We start from the raw sequence: 18,864 nt of genomic DNA, 5'->3' as shown, positions 1-18,864 counted from the left end.
CAATTTTTCTCTCTTTTTTTTCTGCCCAAACAGGCATTATGGGATCAAGGACGTTTTCAGCTATTAAATATAAAAATGAGGTATGGTTTTGAAATATTTACCATTGTGGCATCACTGAGTTTTTAATGACATGTGCATATGACAAAAATTAGCATTATAATTGTTTTAAGGATGTCTGAAATTTGCATTTAGTATGTTTCTGGGAAAATGATGCATTGTGAATTAGTTTGAAAGTAAATCTTAATGCTTCCAGTTGTTCCCTGTATATATTCTCACTAGTATTATTTCTCTTTTATGTTTCTCACCTTTTCCTCTCCTTAGGCTCTTACCCTAGAAATATAACCCCTGATTTATGGATTTGTTTTCTACCCACAACACTTTTTATGGGAAGAAGTACATTGCTATATATGTGTATTCACATAATGAGCCTGGTTCTCAGATGGTCCAAGCACCCACAAGAACAGCTGAAGTTGTGGGAGCTCCCAAATGTTCAATTCCTCTGAAAATCTGGCTAGAAATTACAGTTTTAAAGGGACATTGTCATGGTTGTCTGAAGTTTATGGAATCTGTCTTACAGAAATTTCTGAAATTCTTAATGTATATATAATCCAAAAAGATAATGAATTGAATTATTATAAGGATGGTTCAAGTTCATACGTGTCCAACAGCAAGTGCAAGTGTTAAAAGGTGTTAAAATTAAAAAACTGAAAATCTTGGTAAGCTAAATAATGAAACTGTTACAGCATCTCATTCTAGGTGGTAGCAATAAAATAGAAGGTGAACAAAAAACCTCAAAAGAAATTTAAAAAAAAAAACTGTCTTGGCCTTTTTTCTTTTTTTTTTTCTTTGTGTGACATTGTCCCTCTAAATCCCAAATCTATAGCTGGTGTACCAATGGTATTATATTTTTCTTTTTGAGTTATAAATAATTGTAACAGGTGTGCACATCTAAATAAGGTGACTATTCTACAATCTTTAGGAAGAGGAAGTAGTCCCACCTCGTCCTCCACTTCCTCGGTCCTATGACTTTACAGAGCATCCTCCCATAATCCCCCCTCTGCCCAGTGATAGCAGCTCCTTGCTCTGTTATAGCAGGGGCCCAGTACACCTACCAGAAGAAAAGAAGATTCACCAAGTTCAAGGATATCAGAGAAATGGATCTTACTGTGTAAGTGGCTTAAACTGCCACATTGTTCTTGAAGCATCCCCCTTCCTCTGCACAGTCACGATTTTTATTTTGTCATCTGGCTACTTTTGTGTTGTGTTTTTACTTTTGGCTACTTTTTTTTGGCTATTTATACCTCCATCGTGTGCTTTTCACATTGTCTTGCCATATATTCTGTCCATACATAAAATGTCCTAAGACTTAAATGCCTGTATCTGAGTAAATTTCAGCAAATTAAATTCCTCGAACTTAGCATCTTCAAAACACAATCAGTTTTTGATGAAACCTTATACAAATTTGTTTCCTGAAGACCGGTTAAAAAACAAAACAAACAAAAACCCAACTCTGCATTTTTATGGCAATTTTTTTGTGTAATTTCTGAAAGTCTGCAAATGTTGTTACTTAGATTAACTGCACGGAAATACTGCTGCAGTAGAACTTGAACAATGAAACACTGTCTTAAAGCAAGAGTAGAGTTATCACAAAATAACTGAGTTTCAGTCTTAAGACATAAATGCTCATATAAAAATGCCTGTGTATTTACCTTGTCACTTGTTGTTCCCCAGGGTCCTGATTATAGGCTTTATAAGAGTGAGCCGGAGTTAACTACAGTAGCAGAAGTGGATGAGTCTAATGGGGAAGAAAAAACAGAACAAATTTCAGAATCAGAATCTTCAGTTAAAGGTTTGTCCCAAGACATGGTGTTTACAACCCTTCTCCACAAGGAATACAAAGCTTTATCTGTGTTAGAGAACCTATCTTAACCTCTGTGTTTTTTGTAGCCTATCCATTTCTTAACGTGATGAAACAGCTTCCACATTAAACTAATGATATAATTACATGACGAGAAAGATTTCATCAGTTACATTGCAGAAAAATCAAACATTAGACTCACCAACAACCCTGAAATCCTTATTGACACCATGTCTAATCACATCACTCACATTCCCCACACACCATTCCCTTGAACAATTACCCATTTATGTTCTTGCCCTTGAACAATTATTCAGTTTTTGAATCAAGCTCCTGATGTTATGTCACTGGAACGTCCAAAAAGGCAGCACCACAGAATTTTCAGGCTCTCATAAGGCAGGGACACAATGCCTTTTTCTTTTTTTCTCATCTTGTAATTGTTGAATTGCCTTCTGTCCTCTGATATAATAGGAATAATGATCATGACCTTGGAGTGTACAGACAATAAAGGTCTTTGCAATTGCTAAATGCCTTAGATTCTTCTCTTCATCTAGCTTCCATAAAAGCTACTAATTGCTTGGTAGAATCTTTTACCAGGAAGTGCTTCTCAATTCTGTTTGTTAAAACACACAGAATAGTTTGTTAAAGGTGACCTCAGGAACAGCAGTTTGAGCACCTCCCAAAATCCATACTAAGAGTCTTTAGAAACAGTAACTAAACTTATCCGTTTATATTTGCTATAGCAGTTGATACTTCAAGTACCAGCAAGATCACTCCCTGACAAAGCATGAATGTGCTAGGGTGGTGCAACAGTACCAGAATTTGACAGAGAACTATGATCTTGTAAGGAAATAATTTCCATCTGAATGGCAGTGGAGGTTTTAAGACTAAAGATTAGCATATAGTTTGGGTGTAAACAATGTGAATGGCACCGTCATCTATGATCATATTGCACTTGCCAGGCAATTACTCAATTCGGATTCACAATGGTATTGCAGAGGTGGAATGTTCACTTAAGACAGGTATTAAATCTCTTCTAACTTGGTGGTGAAAAATGCAAGGTTTAGCCTGAGATTTGATAATCATCAGCCACCTACACGGAGGAAGTTGTCTTTCTGACAGCATGCCTAGGTCTTATTAACCTGTGGGGTTCCGGATTGTTTATAGCAGTTTCTGACAAGAGGGAAAGGAAAGACAATATAAGAAAGCCTGTTCTGACTACATGAAGCAAACCAATATTTTTTTAACACCCCACTCTGTTTTCTATCTTCTGTAAAGACAGGAGTAGTTTTACGATGTCCATTTGTACAGTCCTCAGTAAGGGAAAGCAATAACACAAATTCTTCTGATATAAATCATAATTAGGGGGCAGGGGAGAGAATAGCTGCAGTGGTAGCAAACAGTAAGAGGCATTTTTATCTTGAACAACAGTGTGAAGTGGGTTTATTGTAGCTGTGTTTTATCCTGTCCATGCTTTTGAGCATGTGAATTTTCAAATGGGTATTTTTTGTCCTGGGCATTCATTTATTTCATTAACAATCCCCACGCAATAGGAAAAATACAACCATTCCTGGGTTTTTTGGTTAGTATTTTCATAATGTGTATGCCATTACATGCTGTTTCAACAAACATTTTTATGCAAATCTGCCTTTACAGATTATAAACTGAAAAGTAAACTAACTGAAAGCCAGTTCATCTCTGCAACTTTTCTTTCTTGCTTTTTTGAGGACTAGGTAGTTTCATATTGAGGATGGTTATAAAAATTATTACATTTCAGAGGAATTTAATTTTTTTTTATAGTTCATTTTGCACCTTACCATACTAGACACTTCTCATGTTTCTTGTATCAGCTATTTCCCCCTCTTTTCAATGTCAGCAATCAGAGAAAGCTTTTAATGGGACTATGTAAAGTAGTCCTTATAGCTGTCTGCAAGCAGGGAAGCTGAGTTACAAGCTGAGTGGTGCATAAAGGTAATAGAAAAGGAACATTTGACTTCTGCAGTTTTATCCTTTTTAGATGTAAAGGACACTCAGACTCTTGATTTATATTTTTTAAATTATGAATTTGACATTCAGAGTATCTTCAGACTATTTTGTCAGCCTATCAAAAAATTTGGAGAAGTGTTGAGCCATTGCCAAGTCAATATATCCTCTGAAATCTGTGCAACTTTAGGAAAATAAAGGAGGAATAATTTGGACATCAAGTAAGCTACTTTATCAGTTTTTTAGACCAAGTCAGTGCACACACACAAATGAGTCCCTCCAAGAGCTGACCAGACCTCACCTATCTTCATCTGTCAATTCTCAGTACCTCTGGCCCCTGAATCCTAGACCTAAGGTCTCCTGGACAGCTGGCCTCCCCACCTTGTGTTCTGCTTGCCATCTAGTCTTGTCTTAAGTTTTTTAGCATCTCACAGCCAAGGTTCTCCTTGGCAGCAGATCCAGGCCAATGGTCCCTCCAGTAACCAACCAGCAGACAGACAGCCTTTCCAGTCCTTGTGGTTTAATACTGACTCCTACTGTAGCTGTCTGCTACTCACAAGCTAGCCTGGCTGGAAGGGCATAAGCATCTTCTCGTGCTCTTATATCAAAAAGGGAAAGCATACTCAGATGGAAAATACTTAGGAATAAAGTTGAATAAGAAGGTAGGACAGGCAGCAATGCTAAGATGTGGGGCTTGGTCAGGCAAGCATACTGGCAAATGGTTTGTTTGCAAAGCTGGCCCCTTCTATTTATCCTTCCCTACATTATTCCATGTTTGTTCTTTCCCATCCACCTTGCCCCTTCCATTTCTCATCCAGAGTTGGTTTTCTTGGTCCTACTTTTGCTAAATTTTGTACTTTCCACACCGTTGCCTGGATAAGTTTGGCTGTAACTGGAGGTACTGATAGGATTACTCAGGCACTCAGCTGGCCTTGCAAACTCTTTTCCACAGTCATCAACACTGACATTCAGTTGTCTGTGAAGCTTGACCATCTTTCATCTAATTCCCCCTTAACCATATGTGAATGGTTCCACACAGTGATAGAGAACTTCTGGCTGTTTCTCACAGTCAAAATTTTTGTTTATTTTTTTATGTCAAGCAATTTCTTGTGCCATGTGCATTGGCTTCTCGTGGGGAAAGTCATCTGCCTGCAGCCCTTAGTAGATGTCATAGTTGGCCATTAAAATCCTGGTTGTCTTTTGAAGAGTAGTTGCCAAGGCTGAGAAAAGTACATGTTCTAGAAAACATTAAACTATTTTGGCAATGTTTGGCATAGCACTTAGTATATTGCTTAACTGTTTTGCAGGGTCACATTTTCCTGTGGGAGTTGTACCGCCCAGAACCAAATCACCAACACCAGAGTCTTCAACAATAGCATCTTATGTCACTTTGAGAAAGAATAAGAAGATAGATCTAAGAACGGTACTTTAAAATAACCTTTCAAAATTGATGGATGTGTTCATTTTTATGTTTAGGTTTTGGAGTTACTGCAAAAAATGTAGTTATATTTTTAATTGTCTTTACATAAAATTCATTGTTATTAAGGTACTAGGTTAATGGAGACAGCTGTAGAAAGAATGACAAAGTTATAAAGGTTGTGTATGTTAAACTCTAGAGATTTCTTTACAGTCAAGCTGGGCAAGAACTCAGTGGTAACAATAAATATCCCAAGCTTCTGAATCTCAGGCTTCAGTTGAAGGGACAGAAGACATCTTCAAAACTTTCAAAAATTTTGAAGGACTTGTATTTGGCTTCTGGGGCAATTTAGCAGCACTTGCTTAACCTAACCAAAATTTGTGTTATTTATTTTATACTGAAATTATTTTGGAAAAAAAATAAACAGCAAGAAAATAAGGATACCATAAGCAATATATGGGTAGTAAGCCTAGAATTTCTTATTTAAGATTTCTTTAGTCTCTGGGTTGAAGACAGAGATTCACCGGTAGTTCAGGCAAAAGGGAGAAAAGTTTTGCCATAGTGGTAGCATGAATAAAGGAGGAAAAGTTAAGGAACAAATGGGAGAGGAGACAGAAACTCACAGGATATTGACTGGAGAAGGAATAGCATTTGTCAGAAGGTAAATCAGTGTAGTGTGAATCCATTGAATGCAGCAGATTAGCTAGAAGTAGATTTTTTTTCCATCATACAAAGTACAGATGTTTCTGACAATCAGAGAATTTCAAGAACAGAGTAGGCAAAGTGATGCTTGTTCTAATGAGAATGTAATGCTTAGAATTACAGATTTTTAAGTCATGAATCATTTACATTGGAAAAGACCTTTAAGATCATGAAGTCCAATTGCAAGCCTAGCACTGCCAAGTCCACCACTAAATCACGTCCCTAAGCACTACATCTATACATCCTTTAAATACCTCCAGGAACAGTGACTTAACCACTTCCCTGGGCAGCCTGTTCCAAAAGGAATCCAATTTGAACCCCCCCTGGTGTAACTTGATGCTGTTTGAGCTCATTTCAGCTTGTACTTGCTGTTAAGTAATGCCAAGCTGGAGTTATTCATTAAATAAAAAGGCAAAAAAATCACTATTAGATCAACCGGTATAAATGTCCTAGATGATTAAATTTTGATTAGGTTTTTGTATCAGTCAAGTAACTTGTGTTTGCAGTTGTAGAATGTCTGGTAAATTGTTTTAACTTTGAGAGAACATCTACCCATTAGTGATTTTAATGTTTATCACTGGTGATGATAATATCACTGTTCAGAAAAGCAAACTATTCCTTTTCTTTCTAGTTTCAGTGTTTATTTGTTAATAATCGGTTCTCTTCACATCGGAGAGCTTTGCTTGCCCTCTGGTTTTCTGCTCTTTAGTAAATCATTAGGTGATCTTTCCTTATAAACTACAAGTTTAGAATCTTGCTGTTTTAAAAATAAATATATATGTTCTCTTCCATTTAAGGAAAGACCAAGAAGTGCAGTGGAGCAGCTGTGTCTCGCAGAAAGCACACGGCCTCGAATGACTGTAGAGGAACAGATGGAAAGAATAAAGAGGCACCAACAAGCTTGCCTGAGAGAGAAGAGAAAAGGACTCAATATTCTTGGTGTTTCAGACCAATCTCCTTCACAGAGTCTGTCATTTGTCAGAGATAATCCCTTCAAATTGGCACAGGTGGGACCCCACATTATTCAAAAACTTTTTAATGTGTCCAAACTTTTTTTTAAGAGTTAAAAAAAAAAAAAAAGTTAAAAATTTTATTTTCCAAAATTTCATGAAACTGCTATAGGTGCTTATTTGAGACTGCTTGAATGTAGAATAGCAGTCAGTTCTTGCCAGACACAAGAGAAAGGGAGATGACAATCTTCATTATTTTCTTTTTAAAAAATAAATAGTCCAAATCTACATATATTTAAGTATGCTTAGTGATGCTTGTTAGCAGATTTTTTTTGTTGTTGTTGAATTCAGCAAACAACAAGAAATTGCAAGCTTTGTAACTAAACCACTATTCAGTTGATGTATAAATGATGATTTTTCTGCCATATAATACATCCAAACATCTGTTACGTTTTTAGGTTGGAATGTATATTTATGAAATGTATATTTATGATGATAGCTCTTGACTGGTGCTCTTTTGCTAAGGTTTTTGAGTCCATAATTAGATAAAAATAGAAGTATCACTTTTGTTTTCTCTAATTCTAAAACAGCTAAGGCAAAGAAGTGGGTTTTTTAAATAGTTATAGATGGGGAGAGAGGAGGAAGATATAACTGCTTGCTATTAACCAGGAAACACTTTCCTGAGTATACATCTTAAAAAAAACACTCAAAACCCTAAAATAATCCAAAACCCAACTAACAAACTAAAAGTACCATACCACTTCAGGACAAAAAAATAAATAGATTAAGAGAAGGGTATGTTAGGCAGCCTGCTACTTTCTAACTTGCAAAGAATTAGTTTTCTTTTTCAATAGCTTACTGAGCTTACTGGAGTTGTTTTTCTGTTTTGTTTTGGTGTTTTGGTTTTTTTTTATCTTTTGGCATATACTTTTCCTTAGACCACAGTGCTTTTTGATTTTCTTTTCATTTGCTTAGGTTTTATTTTAAACTGACCTTCTTTTATGTTTGTGCACATTTTAACATCTCATTTTCCAAAACCAGATTAAAGGCATTGCACTCTGAATAAGTCACATATTTCAAAAGAAGTTTTAGGTTTGTTTTTTTCTTCCTCTGAGCATGTTAAGTTGCTTTCGGAGCTGTAGAAAACTTACTTTTCCTTCAACAATGTTGATTCCCTCAGAAAATGATGAATTCAAGTTTTGCCTTTGCCTTAGAACATCTGCATTTGGGCTGACATAGTGAATGCTAAGTATGAAGGAGGCTCCTACAAATATTTTTGTCATTAACACTGCCTCTCTGCAAAAGCAGACATAGAAAGCAAAGCTTTGCAGAGGTTTCTTTTTGTAGTTTTTACAGAGCTGTTTGAGCTTTGCCTCTTACCCTACCTTGAGGTGAGGAAGCTGCAGCCATGATGTGCCATAACCTCGTTGGTCAGGACGTTGAGACCACAGTGTGAGGAGCAGCCAAATCCTGTGCCAGCACTACATGCTATCCAGAACTCAAAAGAATTTTGTTCATGCCAGCATATTCTTCAGTTTTCTGTGTGAAATCAGTGTTACACGGATGAGATTAAGAAATGTGTAGAATTTGTGAGAACATGTCTGAATTAAATATTTAGCTATGAAGTCACTTTTTCTATCACAACTTTAATTCTTCCAGAATGGTGTTTGGGCAAAAAGCCCCAAGATGAGGTGTTACATGGCAGTAATAGCTCTCATTTTTAAAAGCATAGTTTCTATGCCTATTGATTTTTATGCAGGAAAATGATGCAATGGCATTAACTGCTGGAAGCCTTTTCAACAGGACTTTGGTTTGGGGGTTTTTTAAGAGTTGGAGAGGAAAAAATAAGCAGCCAACTGTGTGATTTTTAAGTGATTACCAGAATACAAAAGGAAGTTCCTTCACAGTTATTGCTTGGGACAGGTTTATGGTATAGGTGCATACTTTGGTAAAGAAAGTTCAGTGATTTGTGAACTGACTTACATGGAATTTCCTCTTAACAGAATGCATGTGCTAAATTTCAGGAAAACAGCCACAAGATTTCCTACTTTCAAGGCTCCTGTTTTTCTCTGCTGTAGCACTTGGTTTGATACAGATCCTATAAACCTCACTTCAGTTCAGTTTGTGACTCTGACAACATGATGTTCACAGTTCACAATATCAGATCACCTCTACCATCTTTCCTAAAAAATTTGCATCCAGTAATTCTCTGTGAAATGGATTTTTTTTTAAGCATAAGGAGTATTCTGTTCCATTATCAGATGCTGTGTTGTCCTCTGTAAAATCATTTAACAGCATAGACTTTAAAGTTACCCAAGATTTTAAGAAAATCTGTGCTTATGAATGCAAATAAAAATGCTCCCAAGCCTGTGTGTGACTGAGCTAAATAGAAATGGAATTTTAGAACATAAAAGTGACTAATAGGGAATACTGGCAGCTTGGCACAGAAAGTACAATAATCTGAGAGGAAAAAAATATCTGAGAGGAAAAAAAGGTACAAAAATGAGAAAATTCTAAGTCCTTATTGCATTGTGGTATGCTTCAGGTTTTTAAGTATATTTTTATCACAGTCAGAGGGCAGCACAAGACTCAGAATTGGAGCTGTGATAACCTTTTAAAGAATATGTCTATATATCAATTTGGTTCCACAGAATCGAAAAAAGGATGATACTGTATCTAGTAACATGAAGGAATTGGAGACCACCAGTAAAGAAAATAATTTGAAACTAAATAATGAAAGCCCTGGAGAAGAAATAGTTCAACTAAAACCTGATGGAGAACAAGGACATAATTCAGGTTTTACTAAAGAGGTACTTAATTAACCAGTTAATTTTTGAACAGTCCGTGAGTCCTTTTTGCAGTAGAGAAAACTTCTGAGCCATAGACAGCAGAGTATGGGAAACTGGGGCAGTTCCCTTTGCTTGAAAGATTAAGGTACCTGTTTGAATATAATAAATATTCTATAGAGAAGCACAAAATTGTATCAGATTTGTCTATAGCTGAGATTGGTTTTTCTTTAATTCCTCAAATTCATGTAACTTAACTTTATCTGTTAATACCTTGATTGACTGGAAAATTACAAAACTGAAGTCTTTACTTCTTTAGAGGCAAAAAAGATACTAATGCATCTTTAAACAATAATCTTTGTTCTGTTCATTGCTTAGGATACTCCAGTGTAGTCTTTGACAATCATTTAATACACCTGACTTTGTTGTTTAGTTGGCTTTAGTGCACCAAATAGTTTATAGGAAGGAGAATAAAGCTGACAAAACAATCTATACATGGAACTGAGCCATAACTGTAGCTTGTGATACTTGCTCACCAGATTGGTTTCTGTTTTCAAATAGTCTCAAACTCACTTGGCAATGACTTAACCTTGAAGGACACTCAGCAAAAGCAGACTGCTTATTTTTTAAAATTTTGTGTAGAATTTTTGTTTTGTTTCCATATTCTTTACTCATCCTTTGCTTTTCCTTTTCCTCACTCATTTTTTTCCTTTTATTCTCCTGTTTTATACTTATCTTGTTTAAAATGAGTCTAATCAAGAATGGTATAAAATCAAATAATTAACATCTGTTGCTATCTTTAAAATCTCTTTGGACTGATAGTTTATTGCTTTGTTAAGGATGCAAATCTTTTCAAGGCAAATGATGTAATGTATTTTTACTGGTTGTATCTAATCAGATCTTTAAGAGCAGTGTTAAAATTCATCAGCAATAGATTCCAGTAGCTCTGCATTGTGAAGAGAGCATGAAAAAATAGGCAGGCTACAATCCAAAGAGTTCATATAAGTTCTGGAAGTTATTAAGCCAAGCCCTGCCCGTTGGCTCTGGTATAAGTTCCAGGATAACTCTATTAACCTGAATGGTATTGATAAAAGTTTCTAAGTTATGTAATTTTGAGTTACTAGGTATACATGATGGCAAAATTTGTCTGTTAATAAAAGTGTTTCCTGATGCTGTATTTCTTATCTGCCACTTAGCATGTGTTCCAGCTTTTTGTTTCATGATTTCAATTTTTTTATAGTTGCCAAAAACTGATGATATTTTATTAGATGCACATGTTGTATCTGACTCAAAAGAAGTGAATAATGAAGAGAATGCAGAAAAAGAAAAGAAAAATCAATTGGAAGAAACACATGATGGTGATATAAGGTAAAAATAAAACATGATGTTCAGGGGCTATTTTAAACTTGCACATTGTGTTCATTAGCTGAATGGACCAAGCAACTGTCATAAATATTTATGAGGTATATTTACGTGTGGGTTTGAGTGGTTTACAGATAGGAAATATAGTGAGAAATGGAATCACTGCAGGGGATCAGTAAGAGGTGATGATTTCGGTGGAGTAATGTTTATTTTCAAGTACTGCCCCAGTTATAAACAGAGTGTGTTCATAATCCTGGCTTTGGGATAAAAAAATGTATTTAGTAATGTCAGTTCAAGCTTTGTATCAGATTGTTATGTAGCCTGGGGTTTACATAGCAAGCTCTTTACCTGTAATATTTAAGGAAACATTACATTCAGGAGCTGACTTAAGTTATCTCCTGATTGAAGTTTCACCTCACTATTTTGGAGTGTTGCAGAGTTAGAGGAATGTTTTATCTTGAATATTAGTTTTTAAGGATCCATAACTTTATTTTAAGTTGTACTGCAGATCCTATGTGAGCTCTTACATTAGGTCATAAAGTTTTCAGAGCACCCTTCAGCAAAACAGATATTGCAGAGTAGGAAATGGTTTGAGTATGTAAAGGAAAAGAATTCAGTTTCCAGTACTTCTTTTTTTTCAAGTCTAACTTTACAAGATAGAAGGGTTTCAAAAGACATGCCTAATATACATTACACAAACTTGCAAGTTTCAACTTTTTTCTATTAAGAAAATTGTGACTCCTGTACTTAGTGGTTAACACCTGAAATTAAATTAAGGGTTCTAAGTGCTGTGCTTTTTTTAACCAGCTTGCAGAGTGTGACCACAGTTACAAACCACAAACCCAAAACCAGCTCAGAAAAAAGTGAAGTAGTTAGCTTTGAAGACCAAGGAGGGATTATTTCTTCATTTGAATTAGCAGCACAGTCTTCAAAAGGAAATCAGGCAACAGCAGGTATGGAAAAAGAGTTTGAAGAACAACTTATACAGTATAAATGTAAATTTCTGTTTCATTTTGATCATGGATTTGATGCTCTAAACCCTTGTGAATAGAAAGTGCTGAGCTAGTCTGGATGTCAAGTATATGATTTTATAACATAGAGAAAAATAGTTTCCCTGTAGACCACTACAGAAATTCCATTCTTCTAAGGTTTTAATGTGGATTTTATGGTTGCATGAATTCAGGGAAGTAAATAACACTTGCCAGATACTGAGTCATAGTGTAGTTGTTGATTGGAGGAAATCCTTTCACTTTCATCTTACAGTACACCATCTCAGTGCTAGATATGTATAGATTATATAGCCTTATCTTCTTGCTAATGGATGGCCTCAGAAATCCCTAAAATTGTGGACTCTTTGAGAGCTTCTAATGCATCTGTTAGATGTTGATATAGCAAGTAAAAGACCCCAGTTTGTCATGTTTTCAGGAGTAAGAGAAGAACCTGAAAACACCAGCTGACTGGTAAAGTGACCAGTGTTTGTTGTCCTACTGTGCAAGAAGATAAGGCTGGAGTAAAGCAAAATTGTTTGCAAAGATTAAAAAAAGAAAGGGTGTATAGGGAAGGAGGAAGGAAGAAGATAGGATTTAAGGCATTATAAGGATATTTGGTGATGGAAATGGTTAAGTTAGCCAAATGGTTCAATTGATTCAGATAAAAGTTGGCCTGGACCTTTGTAGTGCAGTCAGCAATCTTTTCTGTGACTTGATAATCAAAACCAGAACTTGTAAATACATTTTATGGTGCTCAGCAGAATAAAAAAATACTTAGTTAATCTGAGCATATATATAAAGGTGGGTCTGGGCGTACCCAAAAATTAAATTTTACATTGGGTTGTTGTTTGTTTTTTTTTCCTCTCTCTTTGCAACATAAATAAGACATCAGCATTCCTGTGCTTGTTGCTTGTTCCTTAGGTGTTCTATTAGTCATTGATATGATTGAGTAGTGATCTTTCTGGAGAACAGCTGTGCTTTCCCCTGAATTTGTGCTCACTGAGCTGATCAGATTTCTAAGTCTTTATTTATGTAGTATTCATTTGGTTCTGCTTGTATTTATTCTGCCTTGAAATTGTGAATTGCAAGCTTATATTTCTTTATGGATGGAAATAATGCTTTATGTAACTTTCCTTCTTATTTATCTTGCTGTATGACCTGCAGTGAAAAGTTTGCCTTCTTCACCAGAATCGTCATTGTCACCAGCTCCCTCTACGCAGACACAGCTCACAGAAGGATCGCATTTCATGTGTGTATAGTTACAGAGAAGTACGTCCTTTTTTCCCAACCCTCCTGCCACTTTCCTAATATTTTCCTAAGTGTGTGAGTTCTACTTATTTTGATGAGAAACAGCTGCAGACAATACTTGGAAAGGCCAGTTACCTGTAATGCCAAATACAAACTAACCAGAAAACAAAACAAATACATGTATTGATTTGCTTGCAAGTCATGTATTCTCTATCCAAGTACAAAGAGAAAGGACTAATTGGCTTATCAAGCACATTCTCCACAACTGGCAAGGTAATTTAAATTACATGGGAGACCTGAGCTGTTACAAAACAGAGACCCAGTTAAGGTATGAGCATCAGTGCTCACGTGCAAATGAATCTTGATGCTTTAAATTGTGCTTATAGGCAACCAGAGTTAGAGATCCATAGGAGGGAATGGGCTAATGGCCCTGAGAGTTCATGGCTTGAGGCACAGATGAGTGAGGCAGGAAAAAATGAGGGTGGGAGAAATGTAACAATTACAAAACTTCTTATTTTTTCTTTCTGTAGAGATAGGCCTGCACAGCTTCTCTTCCCTTTTCATAGCAGGTAATTTCTTTTAGGAATCAAGTTAGAGAGCATGTGTTAAGATAGATATACGTGTTCCTACCTACACTTGTTTATGCATGTGTTTAAAGAAATTAACAGGATACCAATGCGAGTGTATTCAGCACATGAATTAATCCATGTTGTCAGGAAGTAACTGTTTAAACAAGTTTTCTACTAAAAGAATTAGCTTTGTTTCAATTGTAATGGTAAATGCCATAGCCAATGTAACCTAAGAAAACTTGAAATTGAGGCATTTTCAGTCATTTAACATGTGGAGGTCTGAAAATGCGTTTTTTTCTTTTACTCACACAATCTCCGTTGCCAAGTTTTCATCTGAACAAAATTAGATTTACTGTTCATCAGACACCTTTTTTGTATGAACTGTGGCCAGGAAACTATTTATATTCTTTAAAAGAAAAAGGAAATTTTTTTCATATTTTTCTCCTTTTGAGAGAGTGGCAAATGCTCTCCTCACATGCAGTACTGACACCTCTGTTGCCAGCTCCATAATGGATGTGGTCCATCATAATTAGATTAAGCTTGGACTTTTATACTTTTATTCAAAAGTTCTGTTTCAAAAAAGGTAAGGGAGACTGTTCAGTTTTACTGGAAACACCATTTTGTGTTAATGCTTTTCAGTTTGATGCATTTGCCATGCATCTTCTTTTTAAATAGGACAAATGTTATTCCATCCCACTGTGTTTCAAGTCAGTAGTGAAACCAAAGCTGCACCACTAAATTCTGTCCCTAGCCACAGCACTCCTGGCTTGTAAGAGGAAGCAACCTGTAACCTCACCACAAATGTATTACCAATTGCATTAAGTTGCTCTCAGCTCTTGCCATCAGCTCCAGTGATCAAAATTCAGATTTTATCATGAGCAAATTCTTTTTTAGAATGCTGAATATGAGACTAGCCAAAGTGTAGCACTCTTCTGCTTGTAGCACTGTAGTGATGTGCTTTGTCACTTAATGCTCAAAACTTGTCAGTCCCATAGTTTGGTTTATCCTTGTAGGTGATGCTGTAGCTGTAACATTTCCATGTTAAGTATAATTCTACAAATAGACCTTAAGTGCTTGGGACAAAATGATGCATCTGGAATGGCACCTATAAAACTAATGCTCTGCATACACTGGCCTCACTATAATGAAGAAAGGATTCCAGAACTTAAAATCCATCCATTTTGGCTGTTTAGTATTTGAATTGAGTTGGGAAAAACATTCAACTACATGTGTATACATTCCACATTTCTTTGCTGTGCTTGGTGCCTCTGTTGTTAGTTTTCTAGGAGCTCCAAAACAACTTCATGTGAGGAGCTGGGCTTAGGAGATGTACGAAGCTCAGTCTGCTTGCCCTCAGTATTTACTACCCCTTGCCTTCTGGGGCCCTCATTCCAGCGTTCCAGTACTTAGTGCTTTGCTGGAAAATAGGTCTTGTAATGTGCAGGAGCTCAGTGGCACTCAGATGCAAGAAATCCTATGTGGCACAGGGAAATTCAGAGCTGTGGGATCAGCCTTGTCCATATGCAACCAAAATTTTCAGGCCACATCTGGAAAATGTATGACAAATAATGAGGCAGTACCTATATTTGGCTTTTATGGTCAATTAGTAAAATTACACTCTTGGCACACCACCAGGGGAATTTGGCATAGAAAATCAGTGGCACAGGATATTGTAGGACTAGGGAAAAACCCATTACCACAAAACTACCTTCTTTGTCATGGCTTTTAGTTTGCAGAGACAAATCTGGATGTTTACCTCTACCATTGTTACCTTACAAGCATGACATTTACACTGAGTAATGGGAGGGATAATGACATTTTATACAGCACCTGGATTCAAAGCTCAGAAACATTTTTACTACTGAACTGTTATTTATAGAAGTCCTTTCAGCACTTAAGCAAAATTCAGCAGGCTCTGGGTGGAGCCCTTGAACTTCCTAACACCTTACAGCTACGCTGCCATTATGGCATAGCAGCTGAATAATATTGCATCCTTCTTCAAGCTGGGCCTGTCATTTGTAAGAGCAATTAGTCTTCACTGCTATTACTGATTATTTATGAAGAACATTCAGAGATAGCAATGTGTCACAGGATAAACCTCTCAGAATAAACTGACTTCTGTAGGAAATTGTGTACATTTAGAAAAAGCTTGCTTTTGCTTCTTGCTATTAAAGTATCTTGACAGCAGTATTGTTCGTCAGGAGAACTCGTTTTGGAAACAACTGATTTTTAAGATAATTCATTATGTTCTGCACCATTGATAACTACTGCTAGGATAAGGTCAGAAGTTTCTTGCTGTGTTTAATCCCAGGAGCTGCTTTATACAATATTCTGTTGTTGCTAAAATAGAGTAACTTAATCTTTGTCTGTCTTTCAGCACTAACGGCTTCTGTTGAAACAATTCATGCCTGAGATGTATGGACCTGACCTATGAAAATATGAGAAGATATTGTACAGTATATTTTAAATCTATGAAATTCATAGTTCTGATGCTTTTGGCCACAGAGCATCATTTTATCACTTCCTGGAAAATGTTTATTCCAAGAGAGCTTTAAATGGCCCACGTGTATACTCAACAACCTTCAGATTGTTCTCCTGATACCAGCTTGCTGCTATGATTTCTGTGCACATAAAATAAAGGCTTTTTTTATTGTGCAGCCTACAGTCAGAACTTCATTTGATATTCTCCAGAATTTAATGTTCTTTTAATTATGGATCCGTATAAGTTTACTGGTTAGCTTCTTTTAGACACATAACTCAGTTAATTTTACATATCACTACTAAATCTTGTTTTACACCTTTTAAACATTACAATTTATTGTTTTAACATTTTATTTGTAAAAATTTTATATATATATATATATATACATATAGATATATTTAAAATGTGCCATTTTTATTATTGCTTAGTAAAATATGTCCTGTAATTATTTCTTGGTCAGGTTGCAATGTCAGCATTTACTGCCACACTTCTGTCAAAATATACATTAATGTTAGTGGTTGCTTTTTCTTAAATAAAATGGAGTGTAGGTATTTTGAGGTACTGGGCTTTTCCTTCGTCGGGTTAGGGTGTGTACAGCAATAAGCAGGTTTTCAATCCAGTACTTAGTTTGTGTACAAATGTAATTATGTTCATTGTGTATATATATACAATGAGCACATACGATGTAAGTATAAGAAGCCACTTATTATTGTTCAAACACAAATGTTCATATCCCATTTCTTTTATATCATATTAAATAAATGTTGATGTTCTTAAGGACTCGTATGGTTAGTATTCCTTCCAGCAAACAGATATCACCCCGTGTTCCACTTTTTGATGTGGGCAATGCAACAATTCTTATCTCATTGGCAGCATCACCTGTCAACCAGAGCAGCAGTGACTGACTCCTAAGAGATCCCAGTCTTCCTCTACAAGAAAGAATAAGGCTGCAACACAGAACAAAAAGACAACCTGAGACTGAGATGGAAATACAGGTTCAGCTCCTGACTCTCCCAGACTTGAATCCTAATGTTGAAATAATCACTCAGTTGTTCTGTGCCTCCATTCCTCGGCTGCTCACGTGAGAGGTAACAGCCTTTCTTACTGGGGTGTGGTGAGTAGTAATTCACTATTTGCAGATGTTGAATGCCACGTATAGTAGGGTTAAGGAGAGATGTATGATGATTCCTGGAGGCTTTGACATCTGCAAAGCATCTTCCAGAAACTGAGAAAACCTGAGATAATTTGTCAAGTGTCATCATACTACAGATGTTACTGGCTTCACTTTGCCATCTCCCACAGCTGTATCAATTTGCCTGAGACAAAATAGGTCTAGAAAAGAATTAAAAGATTTAAGGGAAAGCTTTTGAATCTGGGATGTAAGGCTAAGAAATATTTTAAAGGTTCAGGCAACTGCTGTGCGCTTCAGCGCATGTGTGCACCATAAGTGGTAAGGCAAGTTTCCTTGGAAGACAACTGCCAGCTCCTATTGCACATTTTTTATCATACAAATCACATCCTGGTTAAGTTACTATCTCTCTACTATAAACCATGTAGTTTATTTTGCTTTTCTATAGAGGAGTACCTGAGACTGACACGCAGCTGGAAATGGATTCTTTATCGTTGCCTCCCCAAGCAGGGGTTTGGGTTGGTGGTACTCCTCTGCCACTCCCAGCTCTCTGCTGCAGTTCTTCCTGGGGCACTGCCACAAACACACAGGGTACACTGCCTGTCTACCTATTGTTTTGCTGTTTTCTTTTAAAAGTGAAGAAATAGGAAGCAGAATTTAGCAGCAGAGCTTGGAGGGTCATAGTGAAAGATGGCAGAAGGAAAGAAGATTAATGACGATGCAGGCAGACAGCGTGCAGCTGAAAATTTGACCAAATGGTCTTTTTTGTTTTTGGAACAGTAGCCCCAAATTAGTGCATGCTTCTATCCAAAACAGAGAGAGAGGAGGAGGAATTTTTAGCTGCTCAGCCAGCCTGAGGGTTAAGTTCAGTGGCATCACTGGAACACCTGGAGGAAAACAAATAGGGCGCACCCTGGTCTCTCCCCAACCTCTCTAGAGAGAGAGAGCTGTTCAGCTGTCAAGCTCTGCAGCCTCTTTCTGTCCTTACTGCCAAGAAAATAATTTCAGCCAGCAGAGGAAAGAATGAGTAAGTGCTTTTTGGATATTTATGGACCTTGTCTGTGTCTAAAGCAGTTGTCAGTTTGCTATATCTCCAAAGGACGTGCAGTTTATAATGCAGCTAGGGGAGGGTGGAAGAATTAGCAAGATTTGCTGGTATTACTGTTGGCAAAGACAGCAAATGTAAATGATGCAGGGATGTAGTGATGCTCATAGGTTAGGACTTCACATCCTGTGGGCACTTGCAGCAAAGATTTGCAGTTTCACAGCTCTCTTCCTTGTGTCTTACAGAAAAATTGTATGGCTTTGTGTTAACACAGAGGATCTGCTGTTTCTTACCTCTTCAGAATAACTCATCCCAGTGATCATACTCCTGAGATATAAAAATAT

The 18,864-nt window shown here is 36.6% G+C and overlaps 1 protein-coding gene across 1 annotated transcript in view; it reads left to right on the top strand.

Annotated features, from left to right (window-relative positions):
- The window catches only part of PLEKHA5 (pleckstrin homology domain containing A5), a 160,139-nt gene extending 143,481 nt beyond the window's left edge, over nucleotides 1-16,658 (top strand). Inside the window, exons 21-30 of the mRNA XM_030450455.1 lie at nucleotides 34-80; nucleotides 980-1,168; nucleotides 1,732-1,849; nucleotides 5,149-5,264; nucleotides 6,758-6,967; nucleotides 9,562-9,720; nucleotides 10,937-11,064; nucleotides 11,866-12,011; nucleotides 13,212-13,296; nucleotides 16,242-16,658. Coding sequence (XP_030306315.1) covers nucleotides 34-80; nucleotides 980-1,168; nucleotides 1,732-1,849; nucleotides 5,149-5,264; nucleotides 6,758-6,967; nucleotides 9,562-9,720; nucleotides 10,937-11,064; nucleotides 11,866-12,011; nucleotides 13,212-13,296; nucleotides 16,242-16,260 — 1,217 coding nt within the window. The 3' untranslated portion in view covers nucleotides 16,261-16,658. The remainder of the gene's footprint in view (nucleotides 1-33; nucleotides 81-979; nucleotides 1,169-1,731; nucleotides 1,850-5,148; nucleotides 5,265-6,757; nucleotides 6,968-9,561; nucleotides 9,721-10,936; nucleotides 11,065-11,865; nucleotides 12,012-13,211; nucleotides 13,297-16,241) is intronic.
- Nucleotides 16,659-18,864: the final 2,206 nt, after the last annotated feature.

Source organism: Calypte anna, chromosome 1 (genome assembly GCF_003957555.1).
Source record: "Calypte anna isolate BGI_N300 chromosome 1, bCalAnn1_v1.p, whole genome shotgun sequence".
Classification (NCBI taxonomy): domain Eukaryota; kingdom Metazoa; phylum Chordata; class Aves; order Apodiformes; family Trochilidae; genus Calypte; species Calypte anna.
The sequence above is the reverse complement of the archived record's forward strand: the minus strand, read 5'-3'. Positions and strand labels throughout refer to the sequence as shown.